This window comes from Acyrthosiphon pisum, chromosome A2, assembly GCF_005508785.2.
Source record: "Acyrthosiphon pisum isolate AL4f chromosome A2, pea_aphid_22Mar2018_4r6ur, whole genome shotgun sequence".
Lineage (NCBI taxonomy): Eukaryota > Metazoa > Arthropoda > Insecta > Hemiptera > Aphididae > Acyrthosiphon > Acyrthosiphon pisum.
In genome coordinates this window covers 58,740,152-58,764,078 of record NC_042495.1, presented here as the reverse complement: position 1 = coordinate 58,764,078, position 23,927 = coordinate 58,740,152, and the positions used below count along the sequence as shown (strand labels likewise).

Here is a 23,927-nt window from a genome sequence, read left to right as displayed (position 1 = left end):
AACAATCTTTTCAAAAAAATTTACACTTTTTTGAAATAATGAGTGTTCAATGATAAAAGAATCACCCGGTATAGTTAGGTATTGTCTAATGCTCTAATGTACTACTTTGTATAATATTGTACATATTTTGTACATGTACTTAATACCTATATAAAAATATAAAATATATATATTTGTATTGTGTACTTATAGCATTATTACATTATTTTAGATTCTGAGCGGAGCGAAACATTTATAGTGGTTTTACAATGGTGTTTATTTTTTTTATCTCGTATATAAAATTTCTATCAAAGGGCTTTGATTTCAACATATATCTTATCTTTTAGAAAATTGGATCAAGATGGTACTTTACAGGGGTAATTTTTCGATTTTTTTCAATAGTTATTTAATCCACGGGAAAAACCACCGACAAATACGAAAACCCACTAAAAATGGCGTTTTAATTTCAACGCTTTGTCTCCGCTCAGAATCGTTTTTCTTACCTATACAATGACATTATATAATTGAATTTAAGTTTACTATACTCCATTATACATTGGTCCACTTGTAACCTACTGTACAGCAGAGTGACATCCACTTACCCATTATTTTTATATCCTATACATAAATTATACATTAAATAATATACATATAGTTTATTTAGTATTTACACATAATAAATACACAAAACAGAATTTAATACATAATATAAGGTTTTAATATGTCTATGATAATTGGTTAAGTAGATATGGGATTTAAAAATGTTAGGAATTACCATTAATCTATCAATAAATATAATATGAAAAAATGATCAAGTATAATAAATCCACATCTAATATTATATATATATTTGGAAAACCATATTTAAGGATTATTATCCTTAGTAGGTATACAATTTTAATAACTCAGAGACGACTTATCAGAATTTTGATTTAGATACATCAAAATGTTCAAGAAAATCACCCGATAAATAATTTTTTTTGTGGGGGGGGGGTCTTGTTCGAAAAATAGAAGTTTGTATCGTCACAGGACACTCCTGAAGTAGTACAAAAAATATAATTTAAAAATATGGTGTTTAGCCCTAAGGCCTTAAGGTATACTTAAAAATTTTAAAATTCAAAATTTGAATAAAAGTATTATTAAAGAGAAAAATGAGGGTTAGCATGTTTAAAAAATCATCCTGTACCCTGTATACAATAAAATGACGAAAGCCATTTTGTAATGCCTTACCTTACAATATGGCCATTATTTAATACATGAAATTAGTGTAAAAAATAAATATTTGTATCGATAAATGTATAGTGTATTTTAATTTGTCCATTTGAATAATTTTCGTTATTTTTGTAACACCTCCCCCCCTTCCTGTTTGGGAAATAACACGGGAGTCATTGCTGGCGCCTGACGGATCTTACGGTCGTTTCGTCTGCAAATTACGATGATCAAGGCGTGCGCATAGGGGGACTCTTCACCGTTATATTGTAACAACAATGACATATTATATTGCAGACGTATAACAAATACTTCAAATAGGTTCTTCCTAGAAACCAAAAGGCATGACGACCTATTATACATATTTATGTTATAAACTTGTAAATAATAAATAGCTGGTAGAATATTCTATCTAGTACTAGGTATACAGCGTTAAATAATGCAAACAATGTTATAATAGGTAATACAGTTGTTTTCTCTCGTACGATGATAATATATAAATATTTTTCTTATTAATCTGAGTGTAAATTGAATAGATTGTCATATAAGTAAGTCCATAGAACATTTTTACAAATAAAAAATCTGTGCGTCGGTCAAGCATAATTTGTCTCTTGTTAGTACTGAATAATTTTGGTTTTGGTCCATAAGTTTGGTAACATGCATGTTATAAATTATGGTTTATGAGTTATTTATGATGTTAGAATATTATAATATTATAATCCAGCGATGTTTAAACAGTTGCGAGCCGATTATTATAAAACGCAGGTGTTGGTGTTATTTTATAACGTACATACCTAATACCTATATAGGCTATATATGTTATTATTATGGTTATGGTCTGTCGAGTCTCAAGTTAACGGAAAATAAAACAAAAACGAAAGGATAAAACACGCATGTATTGTTAAACTGAAAATGAGCAGACTGAAGTGTTGTACATCGAACACACTACAATTATAACGCATATTATATATGAGTGTTTTATATAATAATGTAATGTGTTTAATGTATTCATATTTTAAAAACTCTATTGTAGAGAATGTTTACGCACCTATAAGCCTTGTGTATATCTATATCACTAAACCATCAGTCAGAAACTATTAGCACGCATAATGTGCGTCGACGACGAACTCGAAACCATTCAGAGGCGTCATTTCAGTTTTTGAGAGATGGGGGGTAACATTTTTACCGGCCCATAATAAAACAGAAAAAACCCCTCGCTAGCAATAACATTACATTACATTACAATGGCATTTTTATCTCAATAGGTACAAATAGCCTTCTTACATAATTGTATACTTACTAGTTAGTAGTTATTGTCACGGTTATCCGAGATAACCGTGGTTAGTGGTTACTGTTTACTATCAGTTGCGTCATTTGTGGAGGCAGAGTAGGAATTTTCCCCCCTTGTCAATCGCGGGCTGCTGTCCGGCCGGGTATGGGCTAGTTTCGTGCCTTCATATTATAGTAGTTATTAGGTAATATGTATATATTTAAGTATCCCTCTACAGTCTACATATTATGTATTAGCCATTAGGGGCCTGCACGTGACCTGTTTTTTGTTCAAAAACATGCCTTACAGGAAAAACTCTCTAAGAGTGATCTGAATATCTGATTTCGATATTTTTTGAAAGAGAAACACTTCTTACAGGGCGCATTGTACTTGGATTTTCAAAATTATATTTCTAAACCATATAATTCGATTTTGAATATGATAAATTTTCACGAGATTTTGTTATATTTATTATATTTGTTTTAAGCAACGAAATTAAAAATCGTAGTCCAATGCACCTGTAGAAAATTATCCCATTTCCAACGAAAACAAATTAATCAAACAGACCTCTCTACGATGCGTGAGAGTTTTTCCCATAAAGTGTGTTTTGAGTAAAAAATCACGCATTTTATTTTTGTTCGGCGGTGCCGTTGACATGTTCACACTTTTAGTGCGTGCGCATACCTCTCAAAACTGAAATTACGCCACTATAGTTACAATCATAGGCATAAATAACCCACTTTTTTGAGGTATAACAATGACTAAATAATTAATATATATGCAGAGGGATACCTAAATATAGTACCTATTAGCTACTATATAAAGGCCTAAAATTAGCCCATACCCAGTTCGACAGCGGTCCGATAATGACAAGATGTTGGGGGGAAATTCCCACCCTGCCCCCCAAATGACACCACTGGTAATATTGTGCAATGAATTTCGGTAAAGCACGATTGAGCATAGAATATGAAATATCACATAACATTGTTATGCGATGTTGCCACATTCACGTTGCCGAAATTTTGTAATTTATTATTTTCACGTTTTATTTCACCATTAATTGTGATACCAGACAGGAGCCGTGAGCCGATCCCAGCTTTAACGACAATGTTATCAATTAATAAATTAGTTCCGGAGCAATTATAGAGCTTCGATGTTTTAAACATTTAAAATTGGAGGGAAATATAAGATAATTATGATACAATTTGAAAATTATTATAGAAATAATATCAGTGTTTGATTGACGATCACCAGCTGTAGTATTATCGACGTATAAATCAAACTATTTTTTTAAATTAATACCATATTGTTATTTTATTATTATTATTATTATTATTATTATTATTATTATCAAACAGATTTATGAAATGTGACTATATTATTGACTATGAAATCATGCTATTTTTTTGACATGTTATATTTTGAATTATTATAATCATTTAAATAAATATTTTTGTATAATATAGCTTTAAATGAAAAATAGCAACGTTGCAGAGTTTTTATGCTCAACATCGTGTAGGTTTTCTTTTGTCTTCCTATTTCCTTTGATACGCCGACAATTTTGCTCAATCGTGTTGCAAAAAAGGTGTTTTATGCTCAATCGTGTCTCAGCCACGAATTTGATATAAATCTCGCAGGAAGTTTGTTGTAGATCGCTTGTCATGTTTTCTAAAATGAAACTAGGTTGGTAGGTTTATAGTATATACATTATTTTTTAGTTACTATAATACTACCGCGGTACTTAGAACTCGATTTTTTAGTGTATAATATATTATAGTGACGTCTTACTGCCTATTGCAGACTATTATGTACAAACTACAATATAGGTAGTCGTATTACTATATAATATTATAATATACATACTATATATTATATCTACTGGCTACTCAAGTACCTATATAATATATTAATATATTTTTATTATCATCATATATATATCGACGCATATTATAGTGGCATGACAAAGTACTTTCTTAATTTTCACCTAGTACCTATTTATTATAATACCTATATAGAAAACGAAGGTAATTATCATTCGAATCGTGTAAAAGCACTCGGTTTACCCGCAAAATAATATAATAAATAAATCAGATTCTAGAAAACGAGAAAACCTACTACGGTTTCGCGCAATTCGATAATGGTTTTAACTCAATATAATATATAATATAAATATATATATATATCAATGGTATTACTTCCCGAACGCAGGAACGCTGCACGTTCGCGGGCTGCCGCTACACAATATATACTAACGAGCTGTTTGCCTGTTTGATTGCAACGATTCGGTAAAAAAAAAATAACAATAAATACGTGAATGGTTGATTATATACCTATTTGTATACCTACCTAGTTGTCGTGACGTTATGATGTCAACGAATGAATTATTTAACCATAAGTCATATAACCATAACCGCTATTTTATGTGAGATCGATCCAGGCCGCGTATTCACCACAATATTACCACAGTCTATATTTTATTATTTAAAAATCAAAATGTCCGTAGCCATTACGGACGTGCACGACTGAATACTCACACTATAGACAAGATGTACCTGAGGTATACTCATTTGCCCGCACTCTGTAGTATTATATTATTATACAGAATGTCTGCAGAATCCAATCTAAATCGAAAGAATCGTTAAATGCGCTGCGGAACACGACCGTAAAAATATATGATAAGATAACATAAATGCGACCGAACAATTGGCCACAATGCAAGTTGTGACGGTCGGTGTACTATATTATATTGCTGCGATTAAAATATCATCATTATTTCACAGCATGATAATATTATTATGCTGGATGGTTTTCATTTATATAATGAAAAAATATCGAGTAAAATTATATTAGTTTTTTATAATTACCTATAACCACAAAATAATTTGGAAATATCCATAATTTCGATGATTTTGTAATAAACATTTTAACTTCATACCATTATTCGAACGTTTAATATAAAAAAATATGTTGCATTAGTAGGTACTTTATATTTTTTAAATCGCTATAAGTACAATTAACAATTAATTTTATATTACATTTTTTTACCAAGGAAAAAAGTATTTATCATCAACATTTAAAGATAAAAATTTCGAAATTTTAAAATGTCTATAGATATCTAAACATTTAGTCTAAATATTTTGAACATCGTGTATAAAAATGAAAAAACTACAATTTAATTAATTTTGAAACCTTTCAAGTTTTTATAGTTAATATTATTTTTTTATACCAAGTACATATTCACACCACTCCACAATCCACAATAAGTTGGTATTTACTTTAAAGATAAAAAAATAATATATAATATAAATATTAAATTATAATAATATTATAACTGTTATTATATAATATTATACTATGCGATGTTTTTGGCAAAAATTAATTCAAAATACCGTACGACAAACAGAAAAATAATTTACTAATATTAATTATGCCACATAGAATATCGATAGAAGTATAGATTGAAGATCGTCTCTTCACAGAATCGTTTTTCGTATGCAATGGTTTATTATTGAATTCAAATGCATTCGTAATGCACCGTTATGATTTAGGTACTGAATGACGAGCTACACTAGAAACCTGAATACAGCAGTGTGACTTCCTCGTTTTTAAAAAAAAAAATATTTTTATATTGTTTATATTTATGTAAAAATAACTACTGTTTAAAACAATTCAGTTGAATACTACTGTATTAAGCACATATTTTAGCAGAATTTCTACATAGGTGTCATATATATTTAATAGGTATGCTGATTTATGCATTTTCAGGTACCTAGTTGCATAGCTACATTGGTTAGTGAATACTTGAGCTCGGATATTTATGCACTTAAAAATGTCTTAAATATGTATATTGTATTTGCATTTATGCACTAAAAAAATATCAAATATGCTTATGAAATTTGTATTAAAAATCGTTAAATATGCATTTTACTTAAAAAAAACCACCAAAATATGCACTTAAAAAAATGTTTTTCACTGAATACCTTCTACTATAGTGATAGTCTAGTGTTTTTATTTTTTTATTCATTTTAATTGAACTTTTCTTTAAAAGAAGTGTTTGTTTTTTTCAAAATGTCAGATAGTTGTAGTACACTAAGCCACTACACTAGGTACCTAGGTAGAATAATGATAAATATTATAAAGTACCTAATACCTATTTTATGTAAACTGTAAATATATAATTTCAAAGTATCACCAACCACGACCTAATCAGCTTTATTGAAATATACAGGTAGGTAAGTACCAACCTAATTTTTTAAACCGTATTTATCATAATATGGCTACAACCTATGGATGTCTCCACTTGAGTTTAGGTTATATCTAATTATATAAATAACTAGTGTACATGCATTCTCATTGTGTAGGTAATAAATATTTTATCAAATATTCGTAATTATAATAATACAATTACATTTTTAGATTCTGTGTAGGTATTCATGTAAGTGTAAAAGCTGCAATTGTATTATAAATATTATTTATATCGATTGAAAATTGTAACTGGTACCTAATGCTAGGTAAATGAAAGTTTGAACTCTTAATAGTCTAAACACTGAAGAGTTAATTTTTAGATTTTCTTAGTAGTTTCTTTAAACTTTAAGGAAAACCTCCAAACACAATTGAATAGGTTTTATGCAGGTGTGATTTTAACTGAACACTGCTCAGAATCGTTTATTGAGTACGATGATGTACATTAATTTTGATTTTATATAATAATATATTTATTTTTATATTTTATTAGATTATTTGTTATGTATAAATGTATAATCTGTAAATGTTAAGTTTTACAATAACCGTATATAAGTATTAAAAGTTGGTATATATTTGAGACTTGATCTAAAGTAGAATATAACGCAACCAGCAATGACACTTTTTGAAAATGTATGGTTGGTTACCAAATACTGGAGTTTATTAACATATTTTATCCTCGCATTTATAATAATTTAAAAGTTCTTTGCACCATCAGCTCTGAGTGAATTTCTAGGAATACTATTTGTATTAAATTCCATTTTAATGAGGTTTAGATGAATGGTTAAACAGAATCGAAAATGGTTATAGCGGGTGATGGATGGTGTTTTATAAATGTTATTTGAATACAGATCTTAGCGTAAAGTATGGTTGGAGAGTGGAGACGTAGAGAGGTCCACATCGGAATGATTACATTTTTTTGTTGATTCTAAGGTTTGGCGGCCCACCGTATATTTTATAAAAAAGGTGGGCAAGTGGAAGTCGCTCTGTTGTATAGTAGGTTACAAGTGGGTCACTGTATAATGGATGGTATTAAACTTAAATTCAATCACGCTGATAGATATGACGCGATATTTAAACAATAAGAATAAAAATTTTTCTCATTTTGCTGTGATTCAAAAATGTGGTGGTGGACTTCATGCGAATTGTACTATACGAAATTACATTTTCAAAATACATATTTAGTTCAGTACATTTTAAGTTTTTGTCTATTTATAGTTTACATAGAATTTTACTATTATAGTAAAATTAATTTCTATAAATTAATAAACTTTTTTTATGTAGAATGACCATCTCTATACTTTTTTCGTATGCGATGAATTGTCATTTAATTCAAATTAAACGTATCCATCATAGTGAGACCTACTCAATGAAGGGGGCACTCAAATCCTACTGTACAGCAGCTTTTATTTTAAGTTTTTAATTTTTTCTTTTTTTTATCAAACTTTCTGTACTAGAAAATCTATCACAATTTTCTTAGTAATTGGAATAAATTAAAAATGATTTTCACTATCCAATACCTCCATAATCTATAATCAAATTTAGACTAAAATAATCTGAGACATAAACGTATAATATTATGTAATATTATGTATATTATATTATTGTCTTCAAAATAAACGAAGAAATAGGTACATAACCAAATTCGACCAATTTATCAGTGATTTAGCTTTTTACAACTATATTGAAGTAATTATATTTTTTGTAATGCATTTTAGAGACATTGAATATTCTGCTTAAAGCCAAATTAAAAAAGATGGGCAAGTGGATGTCGCTCTGTTGTATAGTAGGTTACAAGTGGGTCACTGTATAATGGATGGTATTAAATTTGAATTCAATGATAGAATATCATTATATAAGAAAAACGATTCTGAGTGGAGACTGAATCTAGGTATACCTAAGATATATTATACTTACATCTATGGTATTAAAAAAAAATTGACCTATAATAGGTTCCTATAATAAATTCTAAATTAATCATATCACAATATCCATTAGGTACTTCTAACGCGTTATACATCAGCAACAAACCGTGATATTATCATTGATATATAATAGTATACTTTAGAAGTTTCAAGTACCCACGAATAATATTATACAATTACAACAAAATAACTAAAATAGTTATTCTAGGTTATTTTATATGTAATTTCGTCCAAATTTGAACTTAAAATGAGTATAAAAATAAACTGTGCTTATGTATTTTTTAGATTCTTTGGTAACAGAATTAACTACTTACGTGGAATCTTGTTTTAAATTTTCAATCCTTAGATATAAAAGTTGAACATTTAAGAATTTTTCTTTACAAAATAATTATTCAATTTTAAATTTGATAAATGTTGTCAAAATTTGAATTTCAAATGCTAATAAAAAAACTGTGACTAAGGATTTTTAATATTTTTCAAATGTAATTGTAACAATATAGTAGGAGCCTTGTATTAAATTTTCAAGTATTTTTACTCAACAAATAAAGTTTTATTGACATTCATAGAAAAAAAAACTAATTAAATTGGAAACTGAAATTGTCCGTAAACAGCTCAAAACAAATCAAAATATTTTGAAAATTTTATCATGTATAGAAAATAGAAATTTAAACAAGCAGTGAAAATATCATGTATCTACAGTCATTCGTTTTAAAGTTACAGCAAAAACCAAAAACAATTTTCTCGAAAACAGATTTTGCGTAAAAATTCCCGTTTTTCCTTAATTTTTACTTTTGACCCCCCAAGGTACCAACTATTTTCACTTTCCTATCAGAAAAGGTACTGTTGAAGAAAATCGAAACAGTTTTACTGCCCCAAACCATGATGACAGACACAAAAATAAAAAATAAATAAAAAAATAAAATATAAAAAATAAAAAACCACAAATCATTGTAAAATCAATACATTCATCGTTCCACTCAGAATCTAAAATATTGATCAATAATAATATTGTTAATCTTTAATCAATATATATTAGGTATATACCCCTATCCTGCGCCATTGTGAGCTACGTATCCGAACTGGTGAACTGCTTGTCGAACGTCTCATCTACCGCTGCTACGTATAAGGTCCTAAATATACTATACCTACTGAATAGTCAAGATACAATTATTAATTATATACCTATTATATATAATATTAAACAAGACTATACCTACATAGTTGTACATTAGTACCTATCTATACAAAAACAAAACATGTGCGCAACTCGCATTATAATTTAACAATGGTTTTAGGTTTTTATGGCTTCCTCTGTAGATACGTGATACGTGTATTATATAATGCGTTAAATACTGAAGTAACGGTCAACGGTTTATTATAGGTAGTATAGTATAATACTATATACTATAATATACAAAACGAGACGAACTGAATATGATAAATTATTGTCATATTATATTAACCTGGTTTAGCTGGTCGTTGAAGCCTCGGCGATAAGATAATATTATGGCAGCAGGCGAGAGCTGAATGCGAAGAACGTGGAGTATTAATACTTAACAATATTGATGATCACATTAATTAAGAATATTACATTATTAACTCGATCATAGTCGACCGACCATTGAGGAACAACCGGCGACGACAATAATTAATAATAATATTATAACACACCACACACCACCAACGAGACAATATAAGTGACAACGAGGATGCGCGCACTCGCACTCACATACGACACGCTGAACGAGTCGCTTCAGTACTACCTATCGTCGTAAATGTGTAATACGGTCGACAGAGGACGGACACGTATCGAACCGGTGGCGAACGGGCAGGTTGGTTGGCTAACTACGTGACGGTACGGTGAGCATGATAGTCGTATATTTGGAGGGGATGGACTGAAGTGGAAACGGGAAAGCCCCTCCACCACCTGCCAAAGTATTGACCAAAGCCCCCTCGAAAATATTAATGTTCTATATTATAATATTATATTACTATTATGTTCGTTTATGTATACAAGACTATTATTTTCTATTTGACGTTATAGAACACATCACAATAATATTAGGGAGTGAAAAAGATCATAGCTTAAAGACGGTCTATATATTAAAAACCCTTAATTAAAAAAAAAATGTTACTCAATATTAGCACTGTCTTCTGCTTATAATAATCTATCTACCTATTCTACCTATATTGTACCTAAGGGAGAAAAATAACGATGTCGACCTGGATCATAGGCATAGGCGCAAATAGCGTTTTGGATTTGGGGGGGGGGGGGCTAAAGCCTTACTTTGATAATATTGTATAAGCTTAAAACAAAATGTAGGAAATGTTGGGGGGGGGGGCTATGGACATTTTTGGGAGGGCTTAGCCCCCTATTTGCGACTATGATCATAGGTAGTAGAAAAAATGTCATTATGCCGTTCATCATTGTTATAAATTGCCACGTCCACGATGACAGATAATAGATGGATATATTGTATTGATACGCGAATATACAATACAATAACTATCTACATATTATCATGAAACTGGTAAGCGAAAAAAAGCCCGCGGAAAAAAACTTTTTAAAATACCATTGCGTTTGTAACAAGTGATAATTTAAATAACAGTGATATGTTTAAAGTTTATACAATTATTTTTTTTTGAATAATAACGACAAATAAAAATTGTTTAATGAGAAATCTCTATTTTGCACGTGAACATCCAATGTCGTCAATATGAAAACTTCAGACGGTCATAAAAATATTTATGAAACTTTTATAATCTTAGAAAACAAAACTTAAATCGAACTGTGAATTAAACTTTCGAATCTTAGGTACCTATGAAGTATTATTACAGAATAATTTTCGAATTTCGGAGATTTTGGCAAATCGAAATTCAACTTTAAAAGCTCATAAACAATATTGTGGACTTGCTCATTTATACAACGAAATTCTAAACATTTAAATTTTTACCATACTTTGTTAGGTATTGTATTTGATATTTCCCAGAAACGATCACAAACATATAAATATCTTTCTGTTATCGTGTTATAATTGATAACAATGCAATTTTTCCTGCTATATTATGATCCATTATTCAATACACTATTCGTAAATAATAAATATGAGTAAAATCAGAGAAAGTATAAGCTCATTCTTGATTTGTGATAAATAGCCAATAGGTAATAATAAAAACTATTTTTTCTGTTTAAAAAGACTTATACATTTACAATTTGCGTTAGCGGACGATCTGCCATCGTGTTTTTCAAATATTTATTTAAAAAAAAAAAATCAAATAACGTCAATTTCAATTTCAATTTTCTATAAATATAATATAAGGGCTAAAATGTCAATTAAGCGGGCTCTGAGAAGTTGAGACTATACAGCTGTCTATAGTAAATTGTTTGATCATGCTACCTATGTAGCTTCCTCTTCACACAGAATTTGATCCCACGCACTTACTATACGCCTATGAATTAATGTGTACCTTGGACCGTGTATCCGATTCGCGTCACGCCAGTGGCAGGAAGGAACCACGGCTACCAATTCGGTGGTGGATCGGAGGGTTGGGGTGACTACGTCCGTGTGCTATTACCATTATTTAGGTGTGTCACCGCTTCCGCATCCGGTCGTCCGGTCGCAGCGTGCAGCAATGCTGGGTATTAGCCCAGTTATGAATTACAATTTAGTTAAAATGTTAAGTTAATTTTAACTATGTAAATTTAATTATTAATTATTTTTCGAAGTCACTATTTATTTTATCAAATAAGTAACTTTTTTAACTTCGAAACTTTTCTACTTTGGTAGGACTTGGTCTTTTTTTGGCATATAATAATCCCATTTGTTTAATTTCTGCAGCCACATATTTCTTACTTGCCACTACGGCACTACATTATGCGAAAAAATTGAAATTGTCAATGTGGAAGACGTTATTAGTTATACCAATGGAGGCACCATGCTCCCCTAGCTTAGTAGTACTGACTACTACCCGAGAGAGTTTACATGGTGCCGTCAGGTAGTACTGGAGTAGACCCGGGAAAGTTTAGTATCGGGAGAGTTAACATGTCATTAAAATCGGGAAAGTTTACGATCGCCCATATAATATATTAATTATATACCTAAATACAAGATAAAAAAAAAAAACAATTAAGATTATATTTTCAACTGAAGCAAAACGGAAACGACTGTCGATAGATAGATCGACTCTAATAATTTAGATTTTCGGCTAGTACATAAATTATTATCGGGTTATATATTCTGAATGACACATATTATGCAAATCCACATTCATTGACCAATTGGCTAGGTACAAATTTTAGACACATAATATTAATCTTAGAGTAAGGAAGCCAGGGGTAACAACTAACAGATTTATATACAGAATGATTCACCAAGCATGCTTAAACCCATTTTCTCCTTCAATAATGAATTTATTTAAAGTCTGATTTTTGAAATTTATAAATATATCTACTTATAGACTATATTTTTTCGAATTCTTGAATTTTTTTGTACTTTTTAAGAAATGTCCTGTGGCAATACAAAAAACCTAAAAATCAGATTTTGAATAACTTAATTATTGAAGAGAAGAAAGAGAGTGAGCTGCATGATGAATCACCCTGTATATAAAGTATTTTGTTGAGGCTTATAGAATCAAAAAATATATTAAGGGGCCTGCGCATGACTTGTTTTTTTGCTCAAAAGCATGCCTTAAAGGAAAAACTCTCACGCCTCGTAGAGTGTTCCGATTTCGATTTTTTTTTTTTGTTTTCAAAAAGAAACACTTCTTACAGGATGCATTGGAATTAGATTTTCAAAATTCTATTTCTAAGCCATATAATACGATTTTGAATTTGATAATTTTTCAAGTTTTGAGCAAAAAATCACTCATTTAATTTTTGGTGGGCGGTGCCGTTGAGTGTTGACATGTGCGCACGTGCAGTACACACGTGGAGTGCGTGCGTAGATAGCCCGGTACTCACTCACACTAATCATCATTGACGACTAACACAAATTCTATGGGCGGCGGCAACGAAATTGCATATTGCCTAAATAATGCGCCTTATTAAAGACACACGAGCAGACCCCTTTAATGACAGTTTGACGAATTATCCTTTGTATGAGTATATAGTTAAAGTATTCCATCTATATTTGCACAACTCAATATTTTCCCATCTAGGTATATTATATTATCATTTTAGATGTTTGAAAATTTTGACTTCAAATGTAAACTCAAGGTCAATACTCAGGGTGTTATTGCTTATTGGTTGAACGAGGAAATTAAAATATTTAAAGTTATATTTTTTTTAAACAATCTGTAATTGTACTACTATAAACTATATAGTCTTTAGTAGGTACTTGATTAAAAAAACTTATATTTATAGTTTCATACAAAATTAATTTTAGTTCAAAAATAAATAGGTAGGTACCTAGATAATAAGTTATGAATTAAATGGGTAATAATAATTAAAACAAAAGAACAATATATAATAACCTTATCAAAATAAGATAGGCAACATTCCTAGCGCCAAACCGTAGTTTTAACAACGTTTACCTAATGAAACGCCTTATCGACTTAAAATATAAAAACAGTAGATTTCATCATAAACTTGTTTCAATATTACAACGCTGATGCTCAATGAGTCATAAATAAATTAAATATCTACATCTAATAAAGGAGCTAATACGTAAAATATTATATTAATAATATATAGTCATGTAGATAATATAGGTAGACAATCGGGTAACGGTTTGCCGATTAAAAACGGTTTCAACCGTTCTTAGACATCTTACTAAGTAAAACATTATAAGTACTAACAAATTGATATGCAACCGTTATGTTGTAGGGACGAGTGTCCAATTCAGGCCAGCCTAATAGTAATATTTTGGCATGATATATTATATTTTTTACAAAACCATTTAAATGTTAGTATCTATCTACCTAGGCTTTGCAAATTTGATATTGAATAGGTTAATTAATAATTCCGGATCTATTGACTATAATTCAAACTTGTAGCTTATCCGAGTACTTTTTGGACTATGTTAGAAAAAACATGCAAATGCTTATAAATCCGGGCCCTATTAATTATAAGTGTAAGCTAAGTACAAGTATTAAATTAAATTTAATCTGGTCTGTGACGTGAGTTTGACTGTATTAATGTAGGTAATTGTTTTGTTATTTACCTGTTATTATATGAAATATGATTATTCACTACCTATCGTATATGTGACCTTAGACTTTGAAAATCTATAATATTTTTTAAATCAGTTGAATTATGTAATATTTCATTGTTTCATGATTGTTAGGTGGCTTATTTTAATAATATAATATGGTTAATATTAGTTCACACACTGGTAGATGCGTCAAATATTAATATTGTTATTTGTTGGAGCTTGTAGCTTATAGAAATTTAATATTTATATAGTCTCAGTAGGGGGTCAATGTGGTAAGACAGTCTAGCACTGATCGTTGGACGTTGATACGGGCCTGAAAAAGGTTTAGCGGTTCACATAATACTCATGTAAGGAATAAAATATAAATTAATACCCGTGAAATTCCGTCAGTAGACGTATTTTTCCTATTGGACTTTTAAACAACATTGAATCAATATTAACAATAATTTAACATAACAAGCAATAACATTTCATATAAATAATTATGGGTAGGTATTGATATTAGATGTTGCTGTGAAAGTTTATATATACCTACATCGGTATATTAAATTATCACTACGAATCAATAATAAATGTAAATTTTAATTAATATAGTGAGTAGTTATATAATTAAACTGTAGGTAGGTAATAACAATATATAACACACTAGGTAATGAAGACAGTTAGGTACCTAAATGTGAGCGTAATCTTACTAGGTAACCCTACAATAAAACAACAAAAGTTTTGTTGCATATTATCATTATTCATTTAAATAGGTACTGTACGTTGTACCTACGATATAATATAATAATACCTATAATACTTGTAATGTATATCAGGCCGTATATTAAATAATCATTGTTGTAAAATACTAAAAATATTATATCAGTGAAATGCACCTTGGTATTTTATTTTCAAATTAGAACACACTTTTATTGGTTTTGAGTTTAAAAGTGTAGTAAATAACTTATACTTTGATATTCGTCGAAAAAATATTGAATCTACAACGATGTAGGAATATTTTAAATTAATGAAAATAATACAGGTGGATATTCAACCTATTCTGTGTAAATGTTATTATTTATTTACATATACAGTATATAGAGTACTGTACAGAATTTGTTTGTTGTACTACTGCATGTATACTTAGGTCCGATTGTATAACGATGAACAATTAGATAATTCATTATTAAATATTATAGAACCCAAGTACCCATTTTACTATCTACTAAAAATACGTAAGAATATTTGATATTATCGACATTCAGCCGGGAGTATATTATTGGTGTTTATACTGTGTACAGGATGTATAAGTGCATATTTTACATAATGTAACGTTATCATTTATATACATATACGTTATCTCTCTATTTGGATAACTATACAGTAATGAAATAAGTATAAATAAATTAATGACCGGCTAATAGTTATACAACCCAAGGCAAAGTACAAACCAAAATGCCACCTCTCCAATAATTCTATGCTGGGCTCGAGATGCTCTCCGACGCAACGACCGTGTACGTGCAGTTTTGAACTTGACACGCTATCGGAAACACAGTTTTTGTAGCGACGATTATCACTTACACCTTAAGACGCCTTACTTGGCCAAATCTTGTTGGATCGATTCTACTCATATCGACGACGACGACGAAACACGTTTCGTTTTGCATGGGCAGTGTATTTTTAAGGTAATTCCTTTGATTTTCCAATTCAATGTTAGGTAACGAAGCGTAACCGAAATGCCTTTTTCAGATTCCAACAATGAAGCTGAAGGACGTGGAATTCGCGCCCCTATGCGTACCATTCAAGCGGAGGCTCGAGACGCTCGCGGCCGCCGGATGGATTTACTTGGTGGTATTCGGAGGACTAACCGGGTGGGCTGTTTTCTTGTACATTTTAATGGCCACACGGTTTTGGTGGGCAGCACTCATATACGGTTTATGGATCTACCTCGACCGGTCTGTAGCGTGGAATAGCCCGGAAAGGTGAGACGTGAAATAAACACGACCAAAGGTCATTTAATGGTTTTTTAATTAAAACAATATTATACTATAACAATTTCAATCTATATTCATCGCAGTAGATACGTAAATATAATATACATTTTTTGATATTATTAGCACTATAATTGTATTAACATTTTTAACATTTTTTTTAAACGATCTTTTATACACATAGCTACATAAGAATACTTACAATAATTACTGAATTAACGTGTTAAAAAAATCATGTTTTGTGTTTATTCTATAAATGTATATGGTAGATATAAACTTTAAACAATAAACATATTATGTGTATACAGTATACTTCTAAAACTAAAATCTACTAAAAATAAAATATAGGCTACAATAATTATAACAGAAAGACTTTAATATTTTTGAAAAGCTCATAATATTAATTACTTATACAATTATCATTTTGCATAATATTGGATTATACATTTATCCATTCAAAAAATGATAGGTTAAAAATATTAGTTCATGTGATAATATCTATATAACAATTAAACAATTTTTAAATTGTGTACTTAATTGTAAATATTTAATATCCATTAGGTTATTAACAAGATATATTTATTGCCAAATGGGTATTACCTTGTCAAACAATTGAACATTCATTAAAAACCTATACCTACTGTATGGGTGTTCAAAATTTAAATTTTAACTACATATTTTTATTAAAATCTTGTACATTTATATGATGGCATTAAGTTTTTAACTACCTATAAAAAATATAAATGTGCATTCGAGTTTCTTGAAATGTTGTTTTAATAATTAAAGCTGATCTATATTTTTAATTGATACTACGATCATATTATCATATAGGTATAGAACTATATCATTATATCAATAAATATAATAATTAATAATATATATTTTTGTTTCACTAATAAAATAGTTATCTTTATTTTAAAATTAATATCATGCAATGTTATTTTTTTTTTAATTGTTCTGTATTGAAAAATAATCAGAATAATGTTAATTCGCTGTGTTAATAGATTTTAGTTATTACTTAATATTGGTACGTAATAGGTTAATATTCAAATATTAAGTAAATGGAACCAGGTTCTTGGAGATATTAAACTTATTTCACACCAAAGAAATATTATGAATGAGTTGATCAATATTTAAAATTAATTATAACGCGTTATGAATATGGAATGACTTAATAAGTCATAATATGATATTACAAAATCGTTTTGTATTAAAGTGGACAAATTTACACAGTATTATAGACTTATAGTTAATAGTACCTATTTTATATTCTAAGCGGAGCGATGAATGCATTGGTTTTACAATGTGTGTTTAAAAAAAAAAAAATGTATTTGTGTCCGAAGACACATTTTATAATAGAAAAAACGTTTCGATATTTAATTTCAAGGACTGTTTCTGGTAAAAAATTTGATATATTAGGGGAATTTGTAATATTTAACGATTTTAGATGATTTTTTTTTAATTAAAAAATATTTAAAAAAAAACTTTTCGCCAATTCGTTTATTGTTATCTATGTGTATAATTAATTTTTCAAAATATTTAGACTAATTTAGAGTTATTTATACTACGAACTTATCCTTTCGAGTTTAAGGTACGTACCTATAGGTACGTCGGTATTGAATTATAAGTAAATAATATAATAGTTACTTACATAATACATTATATTATGTGAACTGATTTTATAAAAATTACTACCTATATATTGTATGCGATTTGTTTTTAATAATAATCAGTTCAACATACCGTACTTACTAATAATAAAAAAATTGATTAATAGTGTGTAATATAATATATTTGTATTAAATATAAATTATCAAATGTCGTTATGAATATAGGCTGACAGAGTGTCCCCGCTCAGAAATATTGTTATTAAATATTAAACACATCCATTACTACAAAGACATAGGTACTCAATAACGAGGAACACTAAATAGGTACCTACTATACAGCATATCAACTTTCACGGTTTTTCTTAAAATATTTAGTACCTATTTATTATACATTTATAAACGCATGTATTGTTATACGTGTACTTATAATTTATTAACGTGCATGTTATCATTATAGATTTCGCTTTATAAGAAGATTGGGATGGTGGACCCACTTTAAGAACTACTTTCCAGTATCTCTAGTAAAGACTCATGATTTGCCAGCTGATAAATCGTATCTATTTGCCACTTACCCTCACGGTGTATTGTGTGCTGGATCATTTTCTAACTTTGCAACAGACGCGGGACAATTTTCCGAACTATTTCCCGGTCTCACGTCGTATCTTATAACGCTCAATTTACACTTTTGCATGCCATTTAGCCGTGAAATTGGCATAGGTTTATGTAAGTATATTAATTTTATTATAAAATATTCCACTCGTTTATCAACCAATAACGGTGGCGATATTACTTATTGTTTTCGAGATGGTAATATAGATACTAATATGGTATAGTAATAGGTAGTATTAAATATTAACGTTTCGTTCGTATTATTTTTGACTTTTCGAGTATCTGTAGTTATAAATTATACACATTAGGTATACTATATTATACAGTATACATGTAATGATGTAAATGGCCATAAACGGGCACGCTGCTACATCTTGATACAAATTGTTATTTTTCATGTTTCTCCATGTTATGACTTCATGATTATTGAATTTTAAATTACTGTTTAAAATGTTTTATTTGTACATTACCTACCACTAGTACCTATCAATTATTTTAGTACACTCTCGTCTCACCCCAAAACAATGAGATAATAGTCGAGCCCGAATGGCTGAATAAAAACAGACAATTTCGTTGGACATCAAAATATTTCATTGTTTTATTACACTTTTTTTTTTAATGAGTGAAAAGTAATGCCAAGTATCTAAATAATGCGTGTATGTGATTCACAAATCAGAGTAAAATGATAAATGAGTATTAGAGTATATATTGTATATAATAATTAAAAGATTGTAATTAGTAACAATATGGTTATTATTAATTATATTTTACTCTTGAGTATTATATTAAAAGGTGGCATTTTAAAATCTAACTTGGGTGGCATATTCGTTAACGCGGCACTGGGACTGTACAATAATATCATTGACATATTGTATACAATGCAATTATATATTGATATGATTATAATAAATTAAAATAAATAATCTAATTTCACAGGTCTTCAAGAATCGTCGGAAAAAAGTTTGATGAATTTATTGGATAATAAGAAAGGAAACGTTGCTGTTCTTATGGTAGGAGGTGTTTCCGAAGCGTTCAAGTCTTTTCCAGGACCGTACCATCTCATATTAAAAAATAGGAAGGGATTTATCCGAGTTGCATTACAAACTGGGTAAATTTGAAATGTTAATATAAAATAATAATTTTTGTTATTATTTATTAAAAACATTAATTTATAGGGCGTCTTTAGTGCCTGTGTTTTCTTTTGGTGAGACAAATGTCTACGGAATGGGCCAAGCGGAGCCAAATTCATTCTGGGATAAAGTGTTGAAATTAATCAAATGGAAAAGCGGAAATAAAGTACCAGTAGGACGTGGATTTTTCCAATATAGTTTTGGTATTGTGCCCCGCAGACATCCAATTGTAACTGTTGGTGAGTAATAAGTATAATTAAAACTAAATAAAATTATATGCATTGATAGTATATTTAAACAATACTATAGGTACAACTATATTTTAAGACATATTATTAGTAGCAAGTATTACTGTAATAGGTATAATGCTTAATTTAAACTTCCGATACAACATTATTTTTTATTGTTCATCATTAAACTAAATATATATATATATATGTGTATATATATGTTCTAATTTTATTGAATATTAAGAAACCAACAAAAATAATCATAACAATTATAATATTATATCAGCTTGAGAATTTTTAATGGATCTTCATAATACATTTAAATTGTTGAACCTGTAATGTGACTATATAAACTGACCAGTATTTGGAGGTATGTTATTTGCACGAGTCTCAACGTCTACGAGGTACCGACGAAATAATCGAATACAATGTCATAATCATAAAGATAGATACTCATTTTGGTGAAAATTACAAACACTGTTTTTGATTACCTATAATGGTGCAATAATTTCGAGTGAGATTTTTTTCGACCAAAATCGCATAATATAAAATAATGTTAATATAATATAATATTATTATATTTAATAATTATTGATAAATACTTAATATTATTAGTTATTATTTATTTATAATACATTATACACATCAAACTTTTTCTTTTGGTCAATAAGTGAATCGGCATAAAAGGTAAGGGCGCGATAAAACGGCCATGCTCGGATGATAATAAGACGAGACTGACTCGAATGATAATAATTTTCGTGGTTTCTAATTACCTCATCTAACGACCTTATATGGTTCTATTACAAAGTTTGAAATCCGATCCGTTGTAATTGAATGTAATTATTTTGATTTAAATCTAATGATAGCTAATATTTATTGACATATTTTGTGTAATTGTTCCTTGCGAATAATTTTGTATAATTCCCTTGTGAATAAAGCTTTTGAATGATGTTTCGGTTAAAAATAATAATAATAAATAAATAATTCGTAAAATTTAGCAATACATTACGTATTTAGCATTATAGTATTTATTCATAGTATGAAAAAATGAAAATAGCATAGTCATTTATAAAAATATTAGTTACATCATAAATAAAAACATAGTAAATAATTATGTAAATTCGTTTTACTACAAGATATAATATGATTACTATAACCAATGAAAAATAGTATGTACGTACTTTATGTGAATATGTTTAATGCCTCTTGGAATGGTGTTAAAGGTTTATTATTTTCATTTCGATTATAGTTAAAAGTTAAAAGTTATAACCTTCAGAGCAGAATTTTTATTATATACCTATCATAAACATTTGCATGAAAGTAATACAAACTAAATAAAAAATAAATAATTTTAGGAACTGAGTTTTATAATTACGATTAATTTAGTGACCTCCAAGATTATCGAATACTTAATTTTTGACGATTTTTAAGATTTACAGGACTGGAGACGAACAATGGTGCACGGTATATAAAAAGATCCGCATCGAAAATTTAACGAGCGATTGTGGCGCCATCTCTTTGTATTTGTTTATTTTCATCAACTTAATACACTGTTTTATAATGACCTCGATAATGACTATTCAGTGAATTATTCAATTTTGTCGCTACGATCGCTCGTTAACTTTCCGTAACAGATCTTGTTCAAATGATAAAGGTTCGTTTCCAGTCCTGTTAATCTTAGTTCGTGTCGTAGCCACATCGCGCGTAACATAATCTAATGCGCCTTTAAAATACAGAATATTTTTCTAAAAAAATCTGAATATTTTTATTTTGATTATGCCATGTTTATTTCCTATAATAAACTATCATTTCAATTTTCATGTATATTTTTTATACAAAATAATTTCTATATTTCATATCTGCCAGGTGTCCCGCGACGGCCCACTTTTTTTTCTATATAAGTATATTTTGAATGACAGATAGAATAATCATTTGAATATTTTTTAAAAATCTGAATTACTTCCGTTTTGTATTGTTTCACTGTGAATTTCAATCTATTATGAATATCATCTATGCTGGCTAATTATCGAAACGTGAAAGGGGCAAAATACAATAGAAAATAATATAATATATTTTGAACAATTGATGCGGAGGGAGATGCTAATTTAAATGGCATTTTAGGAATTTGTCTCTTTAAGAAATCAACTAGGTATAGTCTATAGATAACATAACATGACCAACAATTTAGATAATATTATATAAATATTTATATATATATATATATATATATAAATTACTGATATTTGCTAATTAATAGATTATAACCTAACCTTACAGTTAAAATTAAGATCGGATTTAAAATAGGTAATTAAACATGAGTACTTTTTTAATATGTAATGCTGCCTTTTCTGTTCACCTTCAACTTACGAAATAAACAAAACTTCTGATCCCATATATGTGATAAACTGATAACTGATAAGATATTACATTATAATTTTATCAACAATTAATGTTATTTTCAGTGGGTAAGCCAATTGATGTTCCAAAAATTGTTAAACCAGAAAAAGAAGATATTGAGAAGTACCACCAAATATTTATTGACGAGTTGACTAAACTATTCGAAGAACATAAAACTAAATACTCAAAACATCCCGATGAAATGGAGTTGGTATTGGATTAAATAAAATATGTTATATTATATATTTTTACAGTCATATTTTCCTGAAAATTAATTTATAGTTATCTGATATTCTTAATGTTGCAACTGTTTACTTGTTATTATTGTATTCCTTTAAATATTTTTTATTTGTATTTAATTTAATGATTTTATTTAGGTGAATGTGTCTTAACTGTAATTGAGCTCAGTTTTATTTTTGTATTTGAATTATAAAGTACCTGCCAACCTAATTCAAATTATAATTTATGTTTATTATATTGTATAACTGTATAAGTATAATACAAAGAGCAGTTAAAGTCTATTGAGAAATTATTAATTATGATATAATAAACTGTTCAAAATACCTAGGTACAGGCCAAAAATATCTATGTAGCGTACTTGTAAGACGGAACAAATGCCAGAGATACGTCCTCTACTTTAACATTTTAAAACAAGATTATGTGTAATGTATTGTAATGCATTGTAATCATATTATAATATACACATATATTATGGAAAGTGAATTTTGTTGGTGCATTGGAGAGGTAAAAATTTAAAATTCCCAGTAATTTTCAAAAACCGCAGAAAAATTAAGGAAAAACGAGACTTTTTAGTTTTTGGTGTAACTTTAAAACAAATAACCGTTGATACATGAAACTTTGACTGACTGTTTGTAATAGTATTTTCTATACACGATACGATTTTCAAAATATTTTGAATTGTTTTGAGCTGTTTACGGATTTACTCAGTTTCCAACACTTATAGGTTTTTTTCTATGAATGTCAACAAAACTTTATTTGTTGGGTAAAAAAGCTTGAAAATGTAATACGAAGCTCCTTCTATATTGTGACAATGATATTTAAAAATGATTAAAAATGCTTAGTCACAGTTTTTTTTTATAACCATTTAAAGTTCAAATCACGAAAATGAGCAAATTATTTTGAGCTAAGAATTCATACGAATTTTCTTTTTAAATCTAAGGTTGGAGAATGTAATACAAGA

The 23,927-nt window shown here is 28.8% G+C and overlaps 2 protein-coding genes across 2 annotated transcripts in view; one reads left to right on the top strand and one right to left on the bottom strand.

Annotated features, from left to right (window-relative positions):
• LOC100164525 (myosin 6) overlaps positions 1 to 10,421 on the bottom strand; it is a 28,577-nt gene extending 18,156 nt beyond the window's left edge. Inside the window, exon 1 of the mRNA XM_003245405.4 lies at positions 10,089 to 10,421. The gene's annotated coding sequence lies outside the window, so the exon portion shown is untranslated. The remainder of the gene's footprint in view (positions 1 to 10,088) is intronic.
• A 5,964-nt stretch (positions 10,422 to 16,385) lies between these two features.
• LOC100158996 (diacylglycerol o-acyltransferase-like) lies at positions 16,386 to 23,173 on the top strand. Its single transcript, NM_001161911.2, has 6 exons — positions 16,386 to 16,444; positions 16,509 to 16,741; positions 18,818 to 19,083; positions 19,906 to 20,077; positions 20,145 to 20,338; positions 22,792 to 23,173. The coding sequence occupies exons 2-6, from the start codon at positions 16,518 to 16,520 to the stop codon at positions 22,947 to 22,949; spliced, it is 1,014 nt and encodes a 337-aa protein (NP_001155383.1). The 5' UTR covers positions 16,386 to 16,444; positions 16,509 to 16,517; the 3' UTR covers positions 22,950 to 23,173.
• The last annotated feature ends 754 nt before the right edge of the window (positions 23,174 to 23,927 follow it).